Here is a 25,899-nt window from a genome sequence, read left to right as displayed (position 1 = left end):
TTGTTAGAAATGCCCACATTGAGTTTATTTCTAAAGATATTACAGTGTAGTAGTTACTGGTTGTCCTCTGAAAATCTCTACTTTGGAGCCAGAAAGTATAAGAGTCAGGCACTTGCCTAGCAAGCAGCTATCACTGGTTTGATCTCTGGCACTACATATGGTCTCCTGAGCACCATGAAGAGTGATCCCTGAGTAGACAGAAAAGTAAGCTGAGTACTCAGGTATGCCTTCCCTTGCCCCTGTGCTATGATTGCACAATAGAAATCCTAGTCACCGCTTTCTCCCACAGCTAACATGACAAACTCCTCAAGAGAGGAGGAGAGGAGAGCCCCAGAGAAAGGAAGAGGGATGGGAATATTTCCGCCAGGAAAGGAGAGAAGGAAGAGAAACAGAATCCAACTTGATGGGTTAGACCTCCCCCTCCCTGAAAAACAACAAACAAAAAACCACCTGACAGAAAAAAGAGCACATCACCAAAAAGAGAAAACAGACGAGGTTCCGGAGCTGCCTTGCTTCCTGTTGGGTGCTGCAGGAAGGGTTAACTCAACTCCAGGTCATCACACACAGAATCCAAAGGCAGCTGGAGGTGAGGTGAGTGGGCCCAGAGAAGCTCCTCGCAGGCCACCCTCCACTGAGGCTGACTCTTGCATGGCAGGCTCTCCCATCTACAAGGTGGTGTGAGGAGTGGGAGGTTGCTGCTAATCTGAGAGCGAGAAAGGCTGAGTTCATCAGGTGAGGACTGCAGAGCCTGGCTGAGAGGACAGGCGAGGCAGAGTCTACCACATGGCAGCAGACTCAGCTTGGAGTCCCAGGACACTGTGATTGGAGTTCCCTACATTGCATGACTGACAGGACTCCCTGCAGCAATGCTCCTCTGTCGCCAAGTCGTCAGAAGCTGCAAGTGTGTGCTCATGGCTTGCCTGGCGCTCCCTGGAGCTCAGCTCTCTGCCCTTATCTCGTCAGCTCCAGCTGCTGTCTCAGTTCATCCCACCTCACTATACCTGCACCTACCTCCTCAACGCCTCTTCTCTCACACATGGGAAAGTCTGAAAGTGGAGGTGTTACAAGAGAAGAGTGAGGCTGCAGGGGGCTGGACATGACGCTCAAGTTCTCAAGCAAAGCCTGGGAGGCACCACTGTGAACCATTCCTGGCCAGAACAGGGTCATCATCTCAGTCCTCCTCCCCTTTCGCCAGACGGAGACCACAATCTCCCAGCCTCCATCCTCCTGATGCCACTGTACTGGGGCCAGGATCTGGCAGAACTCAGGAAGGAACGAGAGGTCGCAGGACGGCACAGCCACCAGGTTGTCCAGCTGCACTGAACATGTCCAGCACAGAGACATGAGCCATGGAGCTGGGAGAGAGTCTGTCTGCAGATAGCCAGAACCTCAGCACAGGGCTAGGTGGTGCAGGCAGGTGGGCAAGGGATCTCACAAACAATTCTGGAACATCCTTTTCACCTGAAAAGTGTCTAATAAGCACTGGTTCCTGTGCACCAGATCTAAGAAAAATTACAAATGAGTTAATAATAATGACTATAGGATTGGCCAATAATTAGTTTTGATGGATACCCAAGTTAGGCTATTTCCTAAGTATGTAATCTTGGTTTTTTTGGGGGGCAGGGGGTTGGGGCCACACCTGGTGGTGCTCAGGGGTCACTCCTGACTCTGAGCTCAGAAATCAATCCTGGCAGGCTCAGGGGACCATATGGGATGCCTGGAATCGAACCTGTGGCTGCATGCAAGGCAAACACCCTATCGCTGTGCTATCTCTCCGGCCCCTGAGTATGTACTCTTCTGTATCCTTGGAACTAAAAAACAAAATATAGGCAAGGCTCTGTAGCTCCAATCATATTTGACAGTGTCATAACATGCTAGGAAACAAAATAGTTGTGATTATGTCTTTATCTGCTCAGTAGTAGTTTGGGACCAGGCTACCGTTTACTGGCATGAAAGAATAACTGAGTGTCTTTCATAGTTAGAAATTAAAATTTTCAAGGGGGCGGTGAATGGTGCTATTGTAGAGTATGAATCTATGCCCAGATGAGCAAAGATCTTTAAATTTAATGTGTAGAATAGTTTGACATTTTTCTGCATACCTTTCAAATTTACAATGAAATATATACTATGTCACCACCCATATCCAGAAACTTGCCGGTTTGAAAAAATGCAAGTAGATAGATGATTCATCTGCATGAGTGCTTGTATTTAGTATAATAAGAGATAGTACTCAAGACAACATAATTTATTTAACCCCTGTGATTCAGAGATGGATCTATGCGGATGTGAAATTCCTTCTGTTATTCTGAACCTGAGACAATTTTTTCCAAAATACTGGATAAAGAAGAGATAGTGGACAAAGGCAGACCATTTCCAGAGTAACAGAGCCATCCTCATCAGGCTCAGTTCCCTCCATGAACTGCAGTTCAGAAATACTGTACTTAAGTCAACATGAGACTTTACAAAAGACCTTGCAAAAGACAGGCCATCGAATAATTTCCATAGAGGACACTTGCTATTGTTCTATTTTATTATCACTGGCTTTGCTTTTTGTTTGTTTGCAGTACAGGTAAACATTCTGCCACTAAATTATACTCTGTCCCTTGTCATTATTTACTATTACTCTCTTATTGTGCCTGACTCGTAAGTTAAATTTTATCATAGGTTAGTATGAGAAAATAAAAAAAGCACATTGTATCAGATTTTGTATTATCCAATTTCAACTCTCTACCAAGCACAGAAAATTGTATGAAAAGGAGCCTGGGACGAGAGCATAGCAAAAAGAAAGTTCTTTCTCCTTCTCCTTGACATCAAATACTGAATTGTATTAATCGGTTTACAGGTTTGTCTCTCCCTTAGACTATTACTTAATAAGGGGTTGTATCTAATCTCTTCATTCTACTTCTAAATTTTTATCTGATACCTAAATCCTACCTAAATCGCTCCAGAAAGATCCCAGAGTTTCTGCCTAAATGCTTCGAGTGACCAGAACTTAAGGTGCTATTGAGGCCACTTTTCCCCTTTTAAAAGATAAAAGTTCAACTGAAATACTGATCCATGTCTCCATGTAACTGACTAATTCTTACCTGACCACAACCATGGAAGACAGATTATTTTCGGCTGCCTTTCCTTTACTCACTTTGCTTACAGCTACGAAGAAATACAGGCTAAAGACAGTCTATATCTCAAACATATAAACCAAAGTAAAGTGCTTTATGATGATCTGGATTGCTCTTAAAAGATTATTTTGCACGAATTTTTACTCGTAGGAATCAAAACGCCTCTGAAGGCACTTTTGTGTTCTTCTCTCTTATAGAGATTCTCAGTGTTCCTTTTAGACAAGTGTTCTAACTCACTTTAATCCCTCAGTAGCTATTAAATGTTTCATTCGGCTTAACAACAAGAATCGAAGCAAAGAAGTGGGATGTGAAAGCAAGAGAATGAAAGGGAAAGGCAAGGAGCTGTGGTGTGTAGGGGGAGAGAACAAGACTTACTGAGCACAGAGAGCACAGACGCTCCCCCTTCCCACCCCAACCTCCACTCCTGCCCCCCCCCCTCCAATGTTGCACTGCTGCAATTTCACACTGGGGAATCCTTTGTGGAGGAGCTGCCCTGTGCAATAGGGGATGTGCACAGCATCTCTTTACCCACTAGGTGACTGCAGGGCCTCTCCAGCTGTGAAACCAGACAGTGCCAGAGGTGGAGAACAGATTAGCTAAAGGGCCATAATTCTATAAAAGGTCAGAAAGGACAGAAACCTGAAAGTATTCTGTCATTAAGGGGGAGCAAATTATGTACCCAAATATGTAATATTGGTTTAGTTTTCTTTACCTATAAGAAAATAATTTAAAAAATTCCTTGTATATTTTAAGTGATTCAATTATGAACTAGTTTAAGGACACAACAAATCACTAGATTGCTTAAAAAAAAAAAAAAAAAAAAGGATCCAGACCAGAGAGATAAGAGAGGAGAGCGGTAAGATACTTGACTTTGCACACATCTAACCCGGTACAATCACTGGTACCAATGCTTTCTCCTGAGCATTCCTAGTAATGACTCTTTGAGCAAAGAGCCAGAAGTAGGTTATGAGCATATCCCAGTATGAATCCACTCTGTAAAAGACTGTGCTTCTTAAACATGTATATCTTTCTCTTCCCTCACATTTCTCTTTTATTTAAAAAAAAAATTTTTTTTTTTTTTGGTTTTGGGGTCATATTCGGCAGCGCTCAGGTGTTACTCTTGGCTCTACGCTCAGAAATCGCTCCTGGAAGGCTCAGGGGACCATGTGGGTTGATGGAATTCAAACCACTGTCCTTCTGCATGCAAGGCAAACGCCCTACCTCCATATCTCTTCGGCCCCTGAGTTCCTTTTTTTTTTGGTTTTTGGGCCACACCTGGTGACGCTCAGTGGTTACTCCTGGCTATGGGCTCAGAAGTTGCTCCTGGCTTGGGGGATCATATGGGATGCCAGGGGATCGAACCGTGGTCAGTCCAAGGCTAGCGCAGGCAGGGCAGGCACCTTACCTCTAGCACCACCGCCCGCCCCCCCCCCCCGAGTTCCTTTTAATAAAACTATTTTGTTTCACTATATAAAAGTAATTTTCAAGTATCAAAAGGCTACTGTAGAATCTATCGTAAAGGGACATAATCAAATGTAATGAAACCTTTTCTGATTATTTTTGTTTCTAACTGACTCTTTTCGGTGCATATGGGCAAAGTAAATATGAACTAAACAGAAAATTATTACTGTTGAATTCCTTTGGTGAGATGATGACACTGCAGGACTGGAGGGGAATGTCTCTGTTCTTTGGAAATGTATATGGAATTAATAAGGAGTCCGAGCCTGGAGTGATAGCTCCGGAGGTAGGGCCTTCCACGCATCTAACCCCAGTCCAACCCCAGGCATCTCATATCTCTTAGGGTCTCCTGTGAGCAGAGCCAGGAATAAATCTGGAACACCACTGGGTATGGCTCAAAAACCAGAAAGGAAAAAAAAGACGAAGAAGAGTCAAATGCAATATCTACAGCTTAACTTTCACAGGGAGAAAAAAAGTACATGAGTATGTATGTTATTTGAGACAGGAGATATAAAGCAAAAAATGACAAAACATTTACAAATGTTGAATCAAGGTAAAGAACATGCAAAAGTGTTGGCTGTACTATTCTTTCAACTGCTGTGTAGGTGGGAAATTGCTCAAGATAAAGACTTGAGAAAAAGACATCTAGTATACAAATCAAATCACACTCACTGTGATGTGTACTCACTAGATGTATACCTGTTCCTAATACAACTTTATAATACTTAAGAATACTTGAGTAAATAATCCTGCCCAATGCTCCCAGCTCAGACAGAATCGGAGGAGACAGCCCAAGGCAAGCTATTTAGGAAAGTAGCCCAGGGTGTCCTCATGTGGGACTGGCTATCCGCCTCTTGGAACCACTACCTCAGGTCTCCACCTCCTTCAGAGCAGGGCTTGTGTGTTTTAGCAAATAGGGCTGGGGCAGTGCCAAGGGCAGTCAAGAATTATTTGTTCAGTGTTGAACAAATGTTCCCACACTACTGTTTCTGACCTTTTTAAATAATGGGGGTGTGTGGGAGAAGATATGAAAAGTGTCTCAGTAGTTTTGATTCAAAATAAACTGAGTATGATTAGGAGTAACATCATCAATCATTATTATAGTGAAAAGTGGGAAAAACAAAAGAAAATAGGACAGTCTGAAATCAACAAAAATCCACTGCAATTCAGTTTCCTGTATTCTTTGTTTTGGATTTTCCTTCTCAGTTAGATCACATCTAGCAGTGTCTGGTGACCATGCAGTGTCAGGGACTGAACCTAGGCCTCCTGCAATACATGTGTCCCAGCTCCACTTTGCTGCTTTATTTTATACTGTTTTCACTTTCCTCTTCAGAAATGACAATCTCTACAAAGAAACTCTTTACTAATACTGAGCTCAACTAACACTACAGAAAAGCTGACTGACAAACAGTACCAGTGAAAGCTAACTAAAACAAGTGTATTTTGGCAAACATTATGTTCCTTTCTTCAATGTGTTTTTTTCTTTGAGATAAAGAAAAAATGGCTAACTTCATCATCTGAAGCAAAGGGAGTAGGACGGAAGATCTACGTTCACAGTGAATGCAGGTGACCTAAATGGTGTTTATTAGAAAGACATCAGCAAATGGTTCAAAAAAAAAATTCTGGGCTTAGAACAATAGCACAGTGGCCGGCCATTTGTCTTTAATTGTAGCCGACCTGGGTTTGATCCCTGGCATCCCACATGGTCACCCGAACCTACTAGGAGTGATTTCTGAGTACAGAGCCAAGAGTAACCCTTGAGCACCACCGGTGTGGTCCAAAAACAACAACAACAAAAGTCTTCTCTACAAACTGTAAAGTAGGTGAGTGCCATGATAGAAATAAGACTACTAAAATTTCTATTTCCTGGAAGCCATATGCTGGGTTATTTTAGGCCAGATTGAACTTTAACAGACTGATCCATGGCATGAAGGAAAAAGTCTTTCCAAATGGAAATGGGAAATACAATCTCATGAGCTGCAATTCAGTCTGGATGAAGAATCAATAAATGATTCAAATACAATAGAACCCGTGTTAGGCCAGAGTAAAAGTTTGCAATTCAAAATTTTAAAAGTAGCTTTTTTTTTAAACAAGTAGGAGCCATTCAGCAAGTGGTAGTTACAGTAATGCACAATTCTCACATCATGCACAAAAGCCAATTCAAAGTATATCAGAACCTGAATCCATAAATTACATATATGGAGGAAAGCACAGATAGGGAATCCTTCATAACACTGAACCTAGAGGCATCTTCAAAGACTTAATGTAATGCCTCTGGCCAGCAAATGACACTGGGGAGATCAAGCTCTAGCACCAAACTGTCAGTTACACTTAGCTGTGCTTGTGGTCAGGTTTGCATCTGGAATCTCATGGGACTGGCTAACAGAAATTGGAGGACATATCTCTGCCAACCCAGAACTTGTGGTGAACTCACTCTTCAGAAAAAAGATCAAGTGCAGAATCAAATTAATGTCACAAAAAATTATGCAATAGATTTTTTTGGGTCACACCCAACAATGCTCAGGAGTTACTCCTGGTTCTTCCCTCACTCAAGAATCACTCCTGGTTGGGATGCCCTGACCCACTGGACTTTAGCTCAGACCTTGGTGTGATAGGTTAATGCTCATGGATTATGACAAAAGAAGGGGAAAGAGGGACAAGAAAGATATGCCAGGCAAGAGACCAAGAAAAGGAGGCAACGAGTGAGAAATCGTTGGCTAGTTTAAGGCTGAATTTTCAAGGTATCCTTAAGAGTTCATCAATATACACATGCTTTATTTTTTAAGCTCATTAAAATAAATCATCTAAGACAGGGGTCTCAAACTTGCGGCCCACGAGCCGCAAATGGCCCTCCGTACAACATGTTGTGGCCCTGCCCTAGAGGAATCTTTTTTTGTTTTGTTTTGTTTTAGTTGTTTGGGTCACACCCCCCAATGTTCAAGGCTCACCCCGACTTTGCCTCCTGCGGCCACAGGTAAATTGAGTTTGAGACCCCTGATCTAAGACAAATGTTGTTTTTAGCCTATTAACACTTTCCCAAGCAATCTATCAAAATATTTCACTTCAAACCTACAAATGTCTATATACCACAAACCAGCTGATGTGTGTGGCAAGCACTGTATTTGGTACATACAGCCCACTCTCCCCGCAAAATACAGTCCTGGTACAGTTCAGTCTGTCAGCAACAAGGGATCTGATTAGGATGACGTGCAGCAGTGGACAGACCAGGCAGAGCTTGCTAGAACTCCACAGGCACACAGGACGCCAAAGAAACAGGCATGCAGAACCTTACAAGTCATCATTTTCTGCTCAACAGTCCCCTCCTCAATCTTGACAACCTTTTAGAAAATTACTCATAACTGCTGACATTTAAAGACGATGAGTGAGAAAGCAAGATACATTAGAGATAAATACCTCTTGAGGGTGAAAAAAAATGAATCCAATGTCCATTTTGACCCTTCAAGTCCAAATTTGTAAGCGAGGAAATGGCGGTGATTAGCACAGACATTTACAGGAAGGATATATTAAAGATGACCTGCAGTGAAGGACTTCCTAATATCAGACAAGGGAGTGGCTAAAAATACACCCCTTTTTTGGAAGAAGAGGGGGAGAGAAAGGCCTTACAAGCAGGGGCTGTTGTAAGGGGCTCTTTCCAGTAGAGCTAAAAGCTCTGGCATTGGAAGTCCTGGTACTCCAGTGCCTAGAATAGGCCCAGCCAGCAGTTGGGTTGTGTTGGGTGGTATCCGTGAGACCATGTGGACTTGAGACCAAGTCTAGCCACTTGAGCTCTCTCTGGCTCCTACAAAATATACCTAGAGAGCCTGGAGCAATAGCACAGTGGTAGGGTGTTTGCCTTGCATGGTGCAGACCCAGGACAGAACTGGGTTGGAGCCCTGGCATCCCATATGGTCCCCCGAGCCTACCAGAAGCGATTTCTGAGTGCAGAGCCAGGAGGAACCTGAGTGCCGCTGGGTGGGCCCAAAACATCATTATTGACAATAATGCTATTTTGCTCCCATTTTTTAAAAAATAATATCTTTATTTAAACACCATGATTACAAACATGATCATAGTTGGGTTTCAGCCATAAAAAGAACACTCCCCTTCACCAGTGCAACATTCCCACACCAATACCCCCATCTCCCTCCTTCCCTACCACCCCCGCCTATATTCAAGATAGGCTTTCTAATTCCCCCTCTTGTTGACATTGTTATGATAGTTCTCAGTGTAGTTATTTCTCTAACTGCACTCACCATTCTGAGGTGCTCCCATATTATGATAACAATGACCTTAGTAGGCTCAGCTTCTTAAGCTGTGGATCACGACCTTAAACTGAATGTGGGGGTTGAAACTTTTTTTTTTTTTTGGTAAGAAGTGATTTTTTTTTTCCCTTGGTCTTTGGGTCACACCTGGCAGCACTCAGGGATTACTCCTGGCTCTATGCTCAGAAATCGCTCCTGGCAGGCTTGGGGGACCATATGGGATGTCGGGATTTGAACCACCGACCTTCTGCATGCAAGGCAAATGCTTTACCTCCATGCTATCTCTCCGGCAAAGGGGTTGAAAATTTTTTAAATCAATTTATATCCGGGAGCTGGAGAGAGAGTACAGTGGGGTAAGGTGCTTGCTTTGCACTCATTCAACCAGGTTAGATATTGGGGACCCCATATATGGTGCTCTGAGCCCACTGGGAGTGATTCCTGAGCACAAAGACCTAAGCACAGCCCGAAGCACAAAACCAAAATAAGTAAAACTAAATATGTAATCTCTAGCACCAAAATACTCGATTTATAAATCCATTTTCTGTGTGTGTGTGTGTGTGTGTGTGTAAAATTTCTTTAGACAGAAAGGGGTAACAAGTGAAAAAGTTTAAAAAGTCCTGACTTAAGGCAACTATGCACTGATTCTGATCATTGATCCTCCTTAGAAATGTCTGACAGGAAGTCAGAGCTGTGGCTCAGAGCTAGAGCACCTGCCTGGCACATGCCAGATTCAGATTCAAGTCCTGGCAGTGCATCTCCCTAGCAAACACCCCCACCCCACCCTACCCTACCCCACCAAGCACCACCTGACCTAAACACTGCACTGACATGATCAGACCTGCACCATCAGGCTGAATGTATTTGGAAAGGACCTGGAGCCCCCAGCCAAGCACTGCTAGAAATGCCTTCCCAAATGCTCGAGGTCCATTTCCTGCAATGATTTATCCTCCAACCATAAAAAACTCAAATGAAGGAAATGCAAGCAAGCAGTTCTTGCTCTCCATTTCTCCAGACATCAATATACCTATACATATAACACCTCTTATATCTCAACTATTATTTTTTTCTAGCATGTTGAGTAGTGGTTACTCAATGACAATTAGGTACTTGCTGAAAACAAGTATGAAAACACCTTGTTATCAGTGAACCCGTTCCTACTACCATAACTCACCAAACTACTTAAAATTAAAGCAGACGTCATAGAAAGGAAATCTCACAAAATAAAAGCTAGTAACATTTTCTAAAAAGTATTAACTCTAGGGGCCAGAGTGATAGCAAAGTGGTAGGGTGTTTGCATTGCACTCGGCTACTAAGGACGGACCTGGATTCGATCCCTAGTGTCCCATATGGTCCCCCAAGCCAGAAGTGATTTCAGAGTGCATAGCCAGGAGTAACCCCTGAACGTCACTCGGTGTGGCTCAAAACAAACAAATATCAAAGTATTAACTCTAGCAAACACAGTCCCCTCTACATAAAACTGACCACCACTACCACAACAAAAAGAATAGGGCTGGGGAAAAAGTTCAAAGGATTAGAGACAGTCCCTAAGTTCAGTCCCAGGCTCTGTATACACCCTCCCAGCACTGCCATGTGTGGCCCTGGTGGTTCCAAATAATAGGGCCTATTCACCTAACTGGCAGGCAAAGTATGCCAGGGGTGGCCACAGTCCCAGGCACTGCAAAGGAGACTCTCCCATGAAAAGTATTAATGATAGCCCTGGCAGAATTTTCATTTACAGAATTACTATTTCAACTATTACATGTATTTCTAAAACCAATAGCCTCCTAGTTTCCAAAGATATCTATACATATATATATGATCAACCATCATGAGATTTTTAGTCTAAAGTATGACCACTTTTTATAGCAAATTCTTTTCTAAGAAAAACTTTCATTCTCAAGGCCAGAGTGATAGCACAGTGTTAGGGTATTTGCTTTGCATGCAGCCAACCCAGGACAGACCTGGGTTCGAGCTCATATGGTCCCTGAGCCTGCCAGTAGTGATTTCTGAGCACAAAGCCAGTAGTAACCCCTAAGAGCTGCTGAGTGGTCCAAAAAAACAAAAACAAAAGCAAGGGCCAGAGAGGGGGCACAAGTGGTAGGGCATTTGCCTTGCACAGGCTAACCTAGAACTGACCTTAGTTCAATCCCCCAGTGTCCCATATAGTCCCCCAAGCCAGGAGCGATGTCTGAGTACATAACCAGGAGTAACCCTTGAGCGTCACTGGTTGTGGCCCAAAAAGGGGGAAAAAAAAAAACTTTTATTCTTTGAAACTGATGTTTAATTGAAATAATTAAATTAACACCATTTAAAAAATGAGAAAATCACCAACCTATTAATATTAAACATACCGCAAGCAAAGAAGCACACATTCTGTACATTCCATGGCACTAAGGAATTGTCACTTGGGAAAAAGTATCACTTGGTTTCCTGGTAGTGGGCACCACTATAGATAAAATAACATCACAGAAAATTCTTAAGGCACTGTTTAAATGCTTTTGATAGATGTAAGCACCTTTCTATTCAACCCACAATTCACCGAAGTCACTAATTTCTTCATTCAAACATTACAATTTATTAGGCACAGAGCACAAGGGAGCCAGCCACCCGATCGATAGAGCAGAGGAAGGATTGTGGGGTAATGGGTTCAACACTATTCCCGGGACTTCCTCAGTGTTTGGCACAAACTGAACCATAAAAGCCACCTCAGCGAATGACTAGTTAGCACATAGTTTCGCACTATCAGTAGTTTTGTTGCTCTGATGTTCTGCATTTAATGTCTGTTTTGAGGTGGGTTTTTTTTTTTTTGGGGGGGGGAGTTGTTTTGGGGTCACACATGGCTGTGCTCATCAAGGCTCACTTCTGCTGGGCTGAGGTGCTGGGGATCAGAAATGCAAAATGAGGTACCTGATAGTACAGTGGGGAAATCACTTGTCTTGCACATGTCCAAACTAGCTTCAATCACTTACACCCCACATGGTCCCTAAGGCTTCAGGAATGTGGGGCCGGAGTGGTGGCACAGAGGTAGGATGTTTGCCTTGCACGCAGCTGACCTAGGTTGGACTGTGGTTCGATTCCCCAGTTTCCCATATGGTCCCCCAAACCAGGAGCAATTTCTGACTGCATAGCTAGGAGTAACTCCTGAGAGTTGCTGGGTGTGGCCTAAAACACACCCTCCAAAAAAAGGAATGATCCCTGGGCATAGAGCTAGGAGTGAGCTCCAAGCACAGGCTGCTGTGACCTCACTCCTACACACACACACACACACACACACACACACACACACACACACACACACACGCACACACACACACACAAGCACACACGCACGTACGCGCAAACACTGAACTACAGGAAATAAAGCACACACACATATATGCACACTGACCTAAAGAAAATAAAAAATTTCCTTAAAAATTTTCAAATAGTCGGAGCTGGCAAGATAGCATGGAGGTAAGGCGTTTGCCTTGCATGCAGAAGGATGGTGGTTCAAATCCTGGAGTCCCATATGGTCCCCTGAGCCTGCCAGGAGCGATTTCTGAGTGTAGAGCCAGGAGTAACCCTTGAGCGCTGCTGGGTGTGACCCAAAAACCAAAATAAATAAATAAATAACACCGAAATGCTGCCAGGTGTGGCACAAAACCAAACCAAACAAACAAAATGCCATTTAAGGGTTCAGTAAAAGTAATAATGAGAAAGGGATGTAAACAAGACAGGCCATAATACAAAGACCCAAGAGACATGCATGGTTAGAAAAGACAGGCTAGATATACAGTAAACATAAGGAATCTCAATTAAATGATAAGTGATAGGCGGAAGTGCCATTTGCGGTCTCAAAAATAAGTTTTCTTTTATTGTGCTAGCTCTTGTTGGAACAAGAAAGTCTATACCTGTATGTTCCATTGCCCTGTCTAAAGTTAATCTTTAGGACAAGGACATTCTACTTCACTCACACATAATATGCAGTGTCAAACAGAAGGAAGGACAGGAGCAGAAGAGGGGAGAAGGGAGGAAGGAGGCAACTGGTATTGGAAGGCAGCTTTCTAACTGCTGGATGATGTGACTCAGAAACATAAAAGCAAAATGGCTATTAAATACTGTGCCCAAACTCACCACAGAGATTATCAACAATAAACAGCAATGAGGCCTACTTAGGTACTTAACCAAAAAGTTTTTAATCAATTATGATGAAAAGCATTTTAGAAAGTGAATAATAAAAAATTCCCAATCAAGAGAAAAACATAACCCAAAAGAAACTGAAACTCCCAAAAAGGAAGGTGCAGGGAAAAAAACATTTCCTGGCGAGAAGGAAACCCGCTTCTGGGCAGCCCTCTACGAGTAGCCTGGCATCCTGGCATTGGACAGAAGGTGCCAGCGTGAACCTGCTTGGCCCACTGAGGGTGACCTCCCCAAGCTCCCAACTTGCTTTTCTCTGTCACTTTCGTTCTTCTTCCTCTATCACTTCCTCTCTTGTTAAAACGAAAACCTTGCTTTATATATACATATAGATATAGATATAGATATATAGATATAGATATAGTTATATATAAAGCACATTCCTAAACTTGCTTAAACAAAGCATTCTAGAACCAAGTCTTCAGTGAGTTGTTTCCAACAGGGAGATGAGGCCCTTAAAATTCTTTCCTCTCTCCCCACAGGAATAAAGGAATCAGCTGGAGCTGGGGCTGCCTTTCAGGCTTCCCTGTCCTCTCAACACTGACAGCAGCTTTCTGTGGCTTCTCACCATCCACAGATGTATGCCCATTAACAAAACCCTCTCACTGGCCACTGAGAAGAGGAAACCTAACATTAAAACTGAGGACTCACATTCAGGTACTAATATAATCTAAAATTACTAATGATGAATTTTGAAAGTCAAAACACAATTGCATTCAACAACTCAATGTTTAAACATTAAATGTATTTTGAAATGGCTCAATCTTAAGTGTATAAAAAAATAACTTCCTGGAAAATCGAACACCAGAGACGAAAAATAGCATTTACATTTTTCTAAAGTGAAAATCTTTCATTTTCACATTCGTAACTCAAACACAAACATTCTATTTGTGTGCAGAAGCAAAAAATAAATGCACAGGGCATACTAAATGTCTGCTATTTGAATTGCATTAAAATTGAAATACTATTCTCAATTTGTTAGAACATTATAAACCACTGCATTTCTAAGTGCTGTAATTGGTTTCAAGTTTTAAGCCAACCACATATAAAGCTGAATAATATATAATAAATGGGATAAATGAATGTAATATAATATATAATGTAATATAACAGCATATAAAACTATCACTACTGCTTTCTCTGACGTCTCTATAATGACATACTCACTGACACACCTAGGCACTCCCTCAGCTCCTGAGGGCCCAATGGAGGCCCCAGGGCTCCATCTGAGCACCACAGGTCTTCTGAAAACTACAGGGAGTGACCCTGAGGCCACCAAAAGTCAAGCTCACGGTCTTGAACATTCCAGGCATACAACTTGAGCCTCCCTGATCCTATGATTCTTATTTTTATATACTTTATAGGTAGGATAGGAGGACCAGCTGTGCGGCTTTTAAAATAAATGAATAAATAAAATGCAGTGACATCTGACAATATATCTCCAGAAGAAAATAGTAACAGGGACCATTAAAATTGGAACAAGGGGCTGCAGAAACAGTACAGCAGGGAGGGTGCTTGACTTGCACATGGCCAGCCTGGGTCTGATTCCCTGAGCCTGCCAGGAGTAATTCCTAAACACAGAACCAGGAATAACCTTTGAACATTGGCAGGTGTGGCCCAAGAGTAAAAAAACATGCACCAAAAAGACAGGACAAGAGCCAGGGATGTATGTAGCTCAGTGATAGAGTACTTGCCTTGCGTGAGGTTCTTGATTCCATTCTTCAAACCACAATCTTTTTTAAAAAAGGAACACAACAGGATGGAGCAAAGAGTACAGCTGCCGGGGTGTTTGCCTTGCACATGACCTACTGGGGTTCAGTGTCCAGCATCCCATAGCATCTCCTAAGCACTGCTAGGAGTAACTACCCGGGCTGAAGCAGGAGTAACCACTGCATTGTCAGGTATGGCCCCAAAACAAAACCAAGTTTTATAAAACAAGTTTATAATATTGGTTAAATCACAGTAATAAATGTTACTTGAGGGGCCGGGTAGGTGGCGCTGGAGGTAAGGTGTCTGCCTTGCAAGCGCTAGCCAAGGAAGGACCGCGGTTCGATCCCCCGGCGTCCCATATGGTCCCCCCAAGCCAGGGGCGATTTCTGAGTGCATAGCCAGGAGTAACCCCTGAGCGTCAAACGGGTGTGGCCCAAAAACCAAAAAAAAAAAAAAAAAAAGTATAAATGTTACTTGAAAGAGTAATTATTATAAAACTAAATAGCTAGGAAAGGTATCTGAAATATCCTTGATCCCATCCCCCAAAGTCCTCCTTTATATTTTCTAAAAGCAAAGAGACCGAAGAGAACCAGCTACACTTTACTACCCTTTAGGTTTTATTTTGATTGATTGACTGGGTTTTTGGGCCACACCCGGTGGCACTCAGGTTACTCCTGGCTCTGAGCTCAGAAATCATCACTGGCAGGCTGGGGGAACCATATGGAATGCCAGGAATCGAAGAGGTCCATCTCAGGTCAGCCACGTGCAAGGCAAATGTCCTACTGATGTGCTATCACTATGGCCCCAGCTTTAGGTTTTAAACAACACTCAGAACAGTGCCTGGCTGGTGGCTGCGGAGCCCTGAGCACAGTCCCGAAGGCTGAGACCAATGCTCCCAGCTCTCTAGTAGGCATAAACCAGGCATGTTCTCAGTGTCAGGCAGGGGTGTTTATATTAACCATTTAAGGAACAGTGGTGAACACTGAGGTGGAGTGTCAAACATCTGGATAAGTTATTTAGAGCAGCTGTGAGATCTCACTCTCTTTAATAATAGAACAGACTCACTGGCCACAGAAAGGTTTTAAAGTGATGCTATTCAAAAATCAAAATGGAATAATGTCCCAAAGTTCCTTCCAGAGCCAGAACCAAGAATTACACATGTATGCACTCTACATCCGGCGTTCTAGCAACAGCCAAGCAATATCTGACCTGAACTGGCTGTTAAAAGGATTGCTTTTTGCAGTGTTAGGTGTGCTGCTAGATCACTGAGTCTTATTTTGCATTCTCTTGGCTCTACTAACCAGCCATTAACTGTTTTTATTTTTCAAATCTCATCACAAACCCTAATAAGCACAGGAGCCCAAGTTACCAAACTGATTTCCCTAGCCAGCTCCATGACCTTGGGAAGTTACCTCTGGTGAAACCAGAGAGGCCTGGCCTTGAGATCCACTAGTGTGAACACTCAGCTCTGGTCCAAGCCCAGAGCACGGAAAGCAGCAGCACCTTGCACTGAGTGAGAGAGAGGATCGTGCCTGCCCCCAAATGGCAAACAGAAAATTAAACATCAAGACTTTTTTTTTCTTCTCTGACAGTTAGGTTTTCTTCTCTATCTTCTCAAACGTTTTCAAGATACTGAAACTGAAATTTTATTATGCAACAGAGTCCATTTTCATCATCTTTAAGAAATAACAGTTAAATTACAAAAGAGCTAATGAACTTCACCTGGCCCATGCCATGCCCAGTCATCTCTTTCCCCTGCTCCTGCATCTGGCCCTTCTTCCCCCTGAAAGGCAGGCAGCTGGCTGTGAGGAAGGGCATCAGGCTTGCAATGAGGCCTGAATTCTAGTCCCATCTCTTCCATAACTGATGCTGTGGGGACATGCCACTTCCCCCACTGCCAATGCAAGGCCACATTTAAAATAAGAAGGCAGAACTAATTAATTCCTAAAGTTTTCTAGACTAGATATGTTCGCCTTTTCTTTCCTTTGGCATATTATTCAATTCCAGGGGTAACTCCTGCTGCCCTGGCTCACTGGCTGCCAACATCACTCCCTAGCTTGTACAGGAGCCGGAGGATGTGCTGTGTGTCTTCCCTCGTCATCTTTGCCCTTTGTATTTGAAAATGAATTCACACCTGAGTTCCTTCATTTGAAATGAAATAAAACCCTGAGTCTCCCACAGTGAAAAGCACTCTGACTGCAGGTTCAAATTCTTCCCAAATACCTCAAACTGGGGTGTCCCTAAAGATCTCCAGGAGCACAAAATAAGTGGTAGAAAGGCACCTAATACATTGCCTGACACTAAAGGTGCTCATTACCGTCAGCATCTTTCCCTAGATCGCAAGACCAAAAGTCCGTTTCCCACCCCTCGGTAAGCTGCACAGAGGTCACACAAGATCTAAAAAGCTACAGACGCAAAAACCGGGTTAAAAATCCCCATCAGGATCCAGTATACTAAGAAAGCATTTGCTTGCATTTCTGCCTAGCTGCATCCTTCAGCAAAGCAGCCTGGGTCACCAGCCTCTCTCCAGTTCTCATCAGTATTTACAACGCCAAATCCACAGGTCAGGGGGAGTTGGAAATCTGGCACTGTTCAAGAGGATAGATAGCTTCTCTGGATTTTACCTGGAAGCAAACTCTATCTGTTGAGCACGACAAGAAGTCGCCCCAAGTCTTTATTTATAGACAGTATCGGTTATATTCAAAGTATTGGTGAGAGAGATAACACAGGGTTGGAGGCGCCTGCCTTGCAAGCATCCTATCCAGGTTCAGTGCTGGGCACCGCATAGACTGCCTTAAGCAAAGATACATGAGTAAGCTCTGCAGCATTGTAGGAACTGGGGCCCCTCTTCAAAAAAGCAGGTCCACCACATACTACAATTAAATTTGATTTTCAAATTTAAATTTGAAATTAAAAGGTGTGACAAGAGGAAAAATGTATAAAAACATGCTCACAAATGAGGATACAGAGACAGCTTTGCGGAGTTCGGGAGGAGCTACGCTAAGCCTTAAAGAAAAAAAAAGGCAGGGTTTTCTTCTGGATTTCGAAAGTGGGTCAAAATTGGCAAGAACAAGAAGAGGAGTGATGGGGACTTACAAAGAGAAGCTCATTTCTTAGTGCTTTAAGTTACTTAATAGTATGGGAATTGATTCCCAGATGAGGAACAACCGTCTTTATTTCTGTACAATGGCCACTGAGACAGCTGAATAACTGGGGAACCCCATCAAGTGTGCACATGCAATCTTGTGAGAAAACCTTTCCCCAAGGTATTTCAGCTTGAGCAACCCTTGCAAAAGCATTAAATGAATGGGCTCTCCCTGTTGTTTAGAAGAAACTCTTTCAGGAGGCTAAGGAGCCTCAAGAAGAACACTTCCCCCTCCCCAACTATCTGAAAACATAAACCCACTCCTGAGAGCTAGTACTGGTGACAGGCAGCTCAAGGTGGCCATGGCAATACACTCTCCAGGGACTCTACCTCAAAGTCCTGCCCTGAGCTGCCATTTTTCTGCAAAGCAATTATGTTCACCAGCACTGTTGCCTCTGGTGGATTTTTCCTAATTGCAATTAAAAGTCTGTTTTCTTCCCTGTCTTCCCCACTCTCACCCCAATCTAAACATGGCCAACGCTCTCCACCCAGGCTGCCTATCTCTGATCTAAGTCCTGGGCCTGCCTACATACATGCCCCTCTCTTCTAGCCACTCCCCAGGATCTCCACCCTGTGTGCCTCAACCCTCTCTGCCTGGCACCCATGGGAGGAGGACTCCAGTCCCCTTTCCCTGCCCTAGGGAGAGAAGAGGAAGGGTGTCCTCTAAATTTCTGACCAGTATCCCCTCGACCTCTACCCACACTTGATCTATGGTCATTTCTACCCTTCACCGTTCCACAACACACCTGGACTCCCAACTCCAGACCTCCTCCTCTTCCTCCTCCTCCTCCGCCTCCTCTTTCTCCTCCTCCTCGCCAGTCCCTCCCCCGCACATGTCATTCCAGGCTCCTACCAGGTCCTTCAGCAACGTTTCCTTTGAGCCAGGCAGGCCCTACCTAGTGCCTCTTCCCTGATCTTGGGGGGATCCCCAAACCCTCCAGCATGGCATGCCATGCCACGCTATGCTTACTTCCTTCAAACCTGGGGTCACACGCGTCCTGGAACCTGGGGTCTCCTCCAGCATGCCATGCCATGATGCCATGCTTCCTTTCCTTCAAACACGGGGTCACAGCCATCTCTGCTGGGATGCCCACCAGGTACCCCCACAAACCCTTAACTGCGTCCGAGAGGTCTCTACCTTCACCACACCACCACCTCCACTCCTCCACCTGGAGTTGGGGACCAACCAGCCCTGGACTCGGGGTCACAGCCAATCTCTGCTGGGTACCCCAGAAACCTTTAAATTGTGTCTTGAGAGGTCTCCACCGTCACCACCACCACCTCCTCCTCCTCCTCCACCTAAAATTGGGGGCCTTCCCCCCGGGTCCCTAAACACCCCCAAGGGCTCCCCCCTTCCGTGCCTTGAGCCGGTCGCCCCCTCGCACAGCCAGGGTTCCTTTTTCTCTCTCCCCTTGTGTCGTATAAGGGGGGGGTCCCCCCTAAAGAGAACCCTCGGCGGGAGGGGCGTGTCCCCTCACTCGGGCTCACCTCGGCGTCCACCACCTCGTGGTAGGCGGGCGGGGGGTCGAAGCCGCCGCCACCTCCGCCGCCTCCTCCACCTCCGCCGCCGCCGCTCCCGCCGCGGGACGAGCCCGAGCCCCCGCCCCCGCCGCCGCCGCCGTCGCCCCCGCCGTCGCCCCGGGGCCCCCCGCCGGGCCCCCCGCCGCTGTCCATGGGCTCGTAGCCGCCGTAGTCCAGGCCGGGCCGCTCGTTGGTGAGCAGCGCCACGGCCTCGTTGATGTCGTTCTTGGCCAGGCGCAGCGCCTTGCGGATGGTGGCCGGGTCCGAGAAGCCCATGCACAGCAGCGTGGTCATGTGCTGCTCCTCCTCCGACTCCATGGCGGCCGGGCCTCCCTCAGGCGGGCCGCGCGGCGCGCGGAGGCGGCGGCGGCTTTGGCGGCGGCGGCTTCGGGGCCTGACGGGGCCCCCGCGAGGCGCTGCAGCCGCGTCCGCAGCCGCCGGGCCAGGGCGGGTGAGCGGGTGGGCGGGTGGGTGGGGACCGAGCCGAAGCTGAGCCGAAGGGGCGCTGCTGAGGCGTCTCAGGCGCGACGGCGGCGGCCGCCCGGGCCGGGCCTGCGCGCCGCCATGTTGGCCTCCTCCTCGCCGCGCCTCGCCTCGCCTCGCCTCGCCTCCGCCGCCTCTCGCCGCGCCCGGAAGCGGCGCCCGTGGCCGCCGCGAGGGTTTTTTTAATATTCAAATGAAGCGGCTGTGGGCGGGGCTTCGCCGCGGAGGGAGAGAGGAGTTTTTTTTAGTATTTAAATGAAGGGGGTGGGCGGGGCTTCGCCTCGGAGGGACCGAGGGTTTTTTTAATATTCAAATGACGGGGCGGGCGGGATTTCGCCGCGGAGGGACAGAGGGGTTTTTAGTATCTAAATGAAGGGGCTGGGCGGGGCTTCGCCTCGGAGGGAGCGAGGGTTTTTTAATATTCAAATGATGGGACGGGCGGGGCTTCGCCGCGGTGGGAGCGAGGGTTTTTTAATATTTAAATGAAGCGGAGGTGGGCTGGGCTTCGCCGCGGAGGGAGAGAGGGTTTTTTTTTAGTATTTAAATGAAGGAGGTGGGCGGGGCTTCGCCGTTGAGGGGAGCGGCGTCTCGCGGGCGCGCGCGCTGCCGGCCCGCCCTCAGGCGAGGAAGGAGAAGAGGGAGCGAGGGCGGGGCCTGAGGCGCGGCGTCGCCACCCGCCGCCCGCCCGCCCGCTGCTCCCGCAACAGGTTCCCTCGGGAGCGCAGAGGAGAGGAGCGGAGCGGGAGAGAAGGGTGCCGGTGCTTGCAGCTCGCTTCTGCCACACGCACCGGGTCCATCCCACACGGAATATTATTATTCAGAACTCGCGGGGCTCTGGAATCCATGCAGGCCACACAACGCTGCCTGCAATGCACCCCCAGTGCAGCAGCGCCTGGTCCCCAACCTGACAGGAACCGACCGAGCCCTGTGTGAAAAATGCATCCCCTCACTCGCTCTCTGGAAACCGGTGCAAAGGAATTCCCAAGCCCTCCTGGCATTTCCCTTTCCAGATTCCTGACCCTCATGCTGAACCCTCTCCCCAGTCACTAAAATTCCCCCAAAGTTTTAAGTATGTTTTCTGATCATTCGTGCTCTCTAAAAATCCCACACCCCAGCCATGTCCATCTCCTGGGCTGCAGGCCCGGTTGACCCCTTTTAAAACACCCTTCTGCTCCTTCCCAGCGCTGATCCATTCACCCACATTCTCCAACATCTTTTTGGGCTCAGGATTCTACTCTTTTTTTTTTCCTCTCTCCTCTATGCAAAGGACCTCTCCTCACTTCACTATACTTTTTAGCAGTCATCACTCCCTTTCAAGATTTGCTCTTTAGCTTGAATACTCAGGGGCCTCTGATGAAATTTTTTAGTTGAGGAGAGGATTGTGAGACCCCACTTTTTGGGTTTCTACTCCTAATTCTCTGCCCAGGGATGACTGGCAAACCTCAAGGGCCCACACTCAGGGCCAGCCTTCAGACAAAGGGTTGGGCCTGTGCAAGGCAAGCACCATAACTTATCCCCTGAAATATTTCTCCTTAGGCCTGTTCACTCCACTTGCTATATACACTCCATCACTCCCCAGGTCCACCCTCCACCACTCCCCTGGTCCCCATCAAGCCCCTTCCTTTCATCTTTCTGGTTAGGGTTAGGGTTAGGTTTTTTCCTCAAGCCCTTTCAGTATCCAACCCCCTTAGAGACACACACTTGCTAACAGTTTCTCCCCTAATCTCCTCACTGGTTTCTTTCTGAAATCCACTAACTATTCATGGTGTTCATTAAACCCCTCCTACTGTCACTCATCACTCAACTAAATTTCCACTCATCCTAAATCATCACAGCCCATTAAACTCTTGGTACCTAGTCTCGTTAACTAAGTTTATAAACGGCAATTTGACTTACAGGGTAAATTTTATCACTGTTCAGTTTTAAATGAAGGGACTACTTTTGTTGTCCTGATTAAAGGTTAAAGACTAAGCCCAACATTCAGTCTCTCAATTTGCAAATATAGACAAATCCTTCTTTCTTATATTTCTCAACAACAACAACAACAACAACAACAACAACAACAAGAGTCTACTAAAGAAGAACATCTATAATTAGAATGGGTCACAAAGAACATATTAATGTTTTATTAACCATTATCAACGTCTAAGTGTTCCATGGTGTTGAACATACCTGCTGGTTGGGGTGTGTAGCTTATAGCAGGTAAATCCTTGCCTGTGTGAGGCCTTGGATTCAATCCACAGCATGCAAAACAATCAATCAATCGATACTTCTAGTGGCATATAAACAACAAGAGAAACCTAAATGAATACCAGCAGCCTGTCACAGAGTATGTGCCAAGGTGATGAATGATTTTACAAATATGTATTTAACATTTATCAGAAGCCAGGTAGCATTGCTGGCACCACTGGTAATACAGCAAAGAGTGACGGCATTGAGTATTGCCTGGTGTTTGAAGAGTAAATTCAGGGCCCCAGTTAAGAAATGAGTTACAAAAGAAAAGGAAAAAGTGTTTGCCACTGAGATTTGAACTAGAGGTCACCAAATAGAGCAGACTATTTCAGACAGTGCATAGAAAGAGTCATCGACTGCAGCAGGTTTAGAAAACACAGCCAGAGGAAGCTGTCTGAGCCCGAGAAGAGGAAGTAGAAAAGGAAGCAGAGAAAAACAAAGTCTGTGATAAAAACTGGAAAGGAGCCACAGAAGGCTACAAAAAACAAGGAAGGCCATTTTTGAACCGGATTCTAGAGGCACTGAAAAGCCAGGCAGAGTGTCATCTGAGGATGCAAGTAATATAATCACACTTTTTTGCATGTAAGAGAGCACTTCAGAATGTTGGATTGGGCAAGCAGAAAGGACTTGTGGTATAAATATTCATATTTCATCACTTATAATTTTATTTTTTGAAGTAAAATCTAGAAAATGCTTTTTAAAAAGACATTTAAAAATTTTTAAGCTGTTCAGTTTGCATTTATCCTTTTCTAGAAGCTTCTAGAAGAAAAAGGAATTTTAAAAAATTTAGTGAAGGGGCCGGAGAAATAGCACAAAAGGGCTTTTGCCTTGCATGCAGAAGGACAGTGGTTTGAGTCCCGGCGTCCCATATGGTCCCCCAAGCCTGCTAGGGGCAATTTCTGAGCGTAGAGCCAGGAGTAGCCCCTGAGCCCTGCAGGGTGTGACCCAAAAACCAAAAAAAAAAAAAAATGTAGTAAAGATACTGTCTGTTGTTGTTGATTTTTGGGGCCATATCCAGCAGGGCACAGGGTTTACTGCTCCATGCTCGGTGCTCAGGGATCATTCCTGGTGGGGCTAGGGGTGTTTTATGGATTGCCAGGAATTGAACCCTGGTAGGCCATGCCCTACTTGCTGTACTTGGTTGCTCTATAAGGCATCCACCCTATGCTACGGCCCCAAGGGTCTTAAAGATAAGGTATGTAGGGTAGGGACTAGGGAGATAGCACAGGGTTAATGTACTTGCCATGCACACAGCCAACTCTGGTTTGATCTCTGGCACTGCATATGGTTCTTCTCCCCTAGAACCACCAAGAGTTATCCCTGAACACTCACAGGTATGGCTCAAAAACTCAAACCCCCTTCCCCAAAGATATGAGCATGTCTAATATTAATAAGTATATTTAAAACTATTTATTATCTCTGTGTTGTTTTTTTTTTACTTTGGGATTGTGAAAAACCCACATACTTATAGAACTCTTTGAAGGCAAACAAACAAACAGAGACCATAATAGGTGCTTTGATGAAAAAATATCAGAAAGAGGCAAATTCCTTGAACTTTGCTCTAGTAAATAACTAGGAACTCTGGAAAGGTTCACAGAGAAAATGATGTTTAATATATGACAGGAGGTAGAAAAGCCAGGAAATGGAATGTGAGATGAGAAAGTGAGTTCCAAAGAACAGGAACCTCAGGTTCAAAGACCCTAAGAGCCCTTGAGAAGATCAGCAAGCAGACGAATTAAATGGCAGGGGAGGAGTTAGAACTGAGTAGAGAGTTCAAAGAAGTAACCATGAGAAGGAAATTTAAAAAGATAGATACCAGTTCTCTCTGCTGGACACTAACCCTGACATGAGGACTTTGAATTTTAATTTTATATCCAGGGTACTCTTACAGTAGAGGAGAAAGATGACTAGGTTACCTATATTTTAGAAAGATTAACCTAACTGCAGTGAGAATGATCTAGATGGGAAGAGAAAAAAAATCTGCTGATCGCAGTTGGGAGTCTAGTGGAGTCTAGTTGTCAGAGTAAACTTGGAAAGAAAGAGTTGGGCTTGCCTTTCCCATCTAATCTACAATCTGTCTTTGTTTGTCCTTGGTTTCAGCAGTTTTATCATGGTTTGTCTAGGGGATGGTTTTCCTTGTATTTTTCTGTAGTGGAATGTGTAAAGATTCTTGAATATGTGGGTTGTAGTCCTTCACTAGCATAGGCATAAATCTTTCTGTTTTACATTTTTAGAACATTTACCATACAACAATGTTTAATTTCAGTCTTAAAAAGGATAGCCACTACATAAGTTTGATAGCTCGTAAAAGCTTATAAGCAAGTTGCGTAGTTAAAAGGGACAATTAAGTCTTAGGGACTATTTTCTTATTCCTAGTATTTTCTGATTCCTAGTATTTTGCGAATAAGAAAGGATAAAATGATTACAAAGAGGTAATCAATCACTCGGTGTATCAATATTCGAATATAGTGCTTCCACCAAAACACATTCATGGATTCCACCCAAGATTTGGGAAATCCTAAGACAAAGGTTTCTCATGTTTATGTCAATGTCTCCTGTCCAGAGTGGGAAGCCATCTACAACTTTTCAACACTATTGGTTCTCTCACTTCTTTCTGGTTTTATGTTTGACTACAATATTCAGTAACTCAGAAATGAAATAAGATAGTCTGGGATCACTATAGGATTGTGTTTGCTTCCTGAATCAATAAATACTATGCAAAATAATGAAACCTGGCTGCCTTTTCTCTCCTCTGCGCTTCCATACCTGAGAACAATCTGCTGGGTTACCTAACTCAGAGGTTCTCTCTTCAAATTTGGTCCAGCAAAGGAGATTTAATTAGCATTATTATAACCCTTGTTCATTTTCAGAGGAGTTTGTCTTGAGTGGGGAGCTTCTAGGGATTGTAGGGTTTGGAGGTTAACTAGGTTAGGGATAGCTATTAGTGTTTTTGGAGGAAATGGTTCCTCAAGCAAGAGTCTACCACCACCCTCCCCCCAAAAAAGGAGGTTTCTAAAATGTTCACAGTTCCTTCTTTTTCTCAAAAAGTGACATTTATTCCAAGGAAATAACCATTCTTTAGTGAGAGGTGTCATAAATATTTGTTGAAAGAATGAGGAAGACATTTCTCCAAATTCAAGAGATTCCCAAAACAAACTATCAGCTAACTAAAGTATGTGCCCATCTATGGGGCCTCCAATCGAGGCAATCATGCATTTTTATATTACAACAAAACTCACACATAAAGGAAAATTTATATCATCAGTCAGGTATATCAAGTAATATCCTGAGGCTAGAAAGGGATGGTATGATGAGCCAGAAGATCTAAGACTCAAAGGAGTGACGCAAAGCCTTATGTAAACCAAAAGAGTTAATGACTACTAAACTGCTCTGCAAAAAAGAACTAGAAAGTTTTCTATAAAATACAAACAAATGCTACTAGGAGGTATTCAGATACTAAGAACATAAAATCACAGAAAGGAAAAGAGTAATAATGGAATCTCATATTATGAACTCAAGGCTCACTAGCTCTGAATTGAAAAGGGGAATAGACTCATAATTTCAAAGGTTGCATTGTAATCTTAGAAGATATAAACAAGAAGTGGCAAATGGAATCTCACAAATATATAAATGGTAGATTTAAGGAGAGAAAACAAAAGAAGGCCAAAGAAGCAATGATGGACTCCACACATAAACCAAACCCATTTTTAAAAATTGGCCATCAAGTCCTTAAATCAATAATCTTACTTCATGTCAATGTCCTGAACTCAGTAATCAAAAAGCACAGAGTGAC

The 25,899-nt window shown here is 44.6% G+C and overlaps 1 protein-coding gene across 1 annotated transcript in view; it reads right to left on the bottom strand.

Moving 5' to 3' along the window:
* USP24 (ubiquitin specific peptidase 24) overlaps nt 1-19,711 on the bottom strand; it is a 140,153-nt gene extending 120,442 nt beyond the window's left edge. Inside the window, 1 exon segment of the mRNA XM_049775466.1 lies at nt 19,359-19,711. Within this exon segment, the coding sequence (XP_049631423.1) occupies nt 19,359-19,709 (351 nt within the window). The 5' untranslated portion in view covers nt 19,710-19,711.
* Between the last annotated feature and the right edge of the window lie 6,188 nt (nt 19,712-25,899).

This window comes from Suncus etruscus, chromosome 6 (assembly GCF_024139225.1).
Source record: "Suncus etruscus isolate mSunEtr1 chromosome 6, mSunEtr1.pri.cur, whole genome shotgun sequence".
In the NCBI taxonomy this organism is placed as follows: domain Eukaryota; kingdom Metazoa; phylum Chordata; class Mammalia; order Eulipotyphla; family Soricidae; genus Suncus; species Suncus etruscus.
Note: the sequence above shows the minus strand (reverse complement) of the source record. Positions and strands in the feature narration are given on the sequence as shown.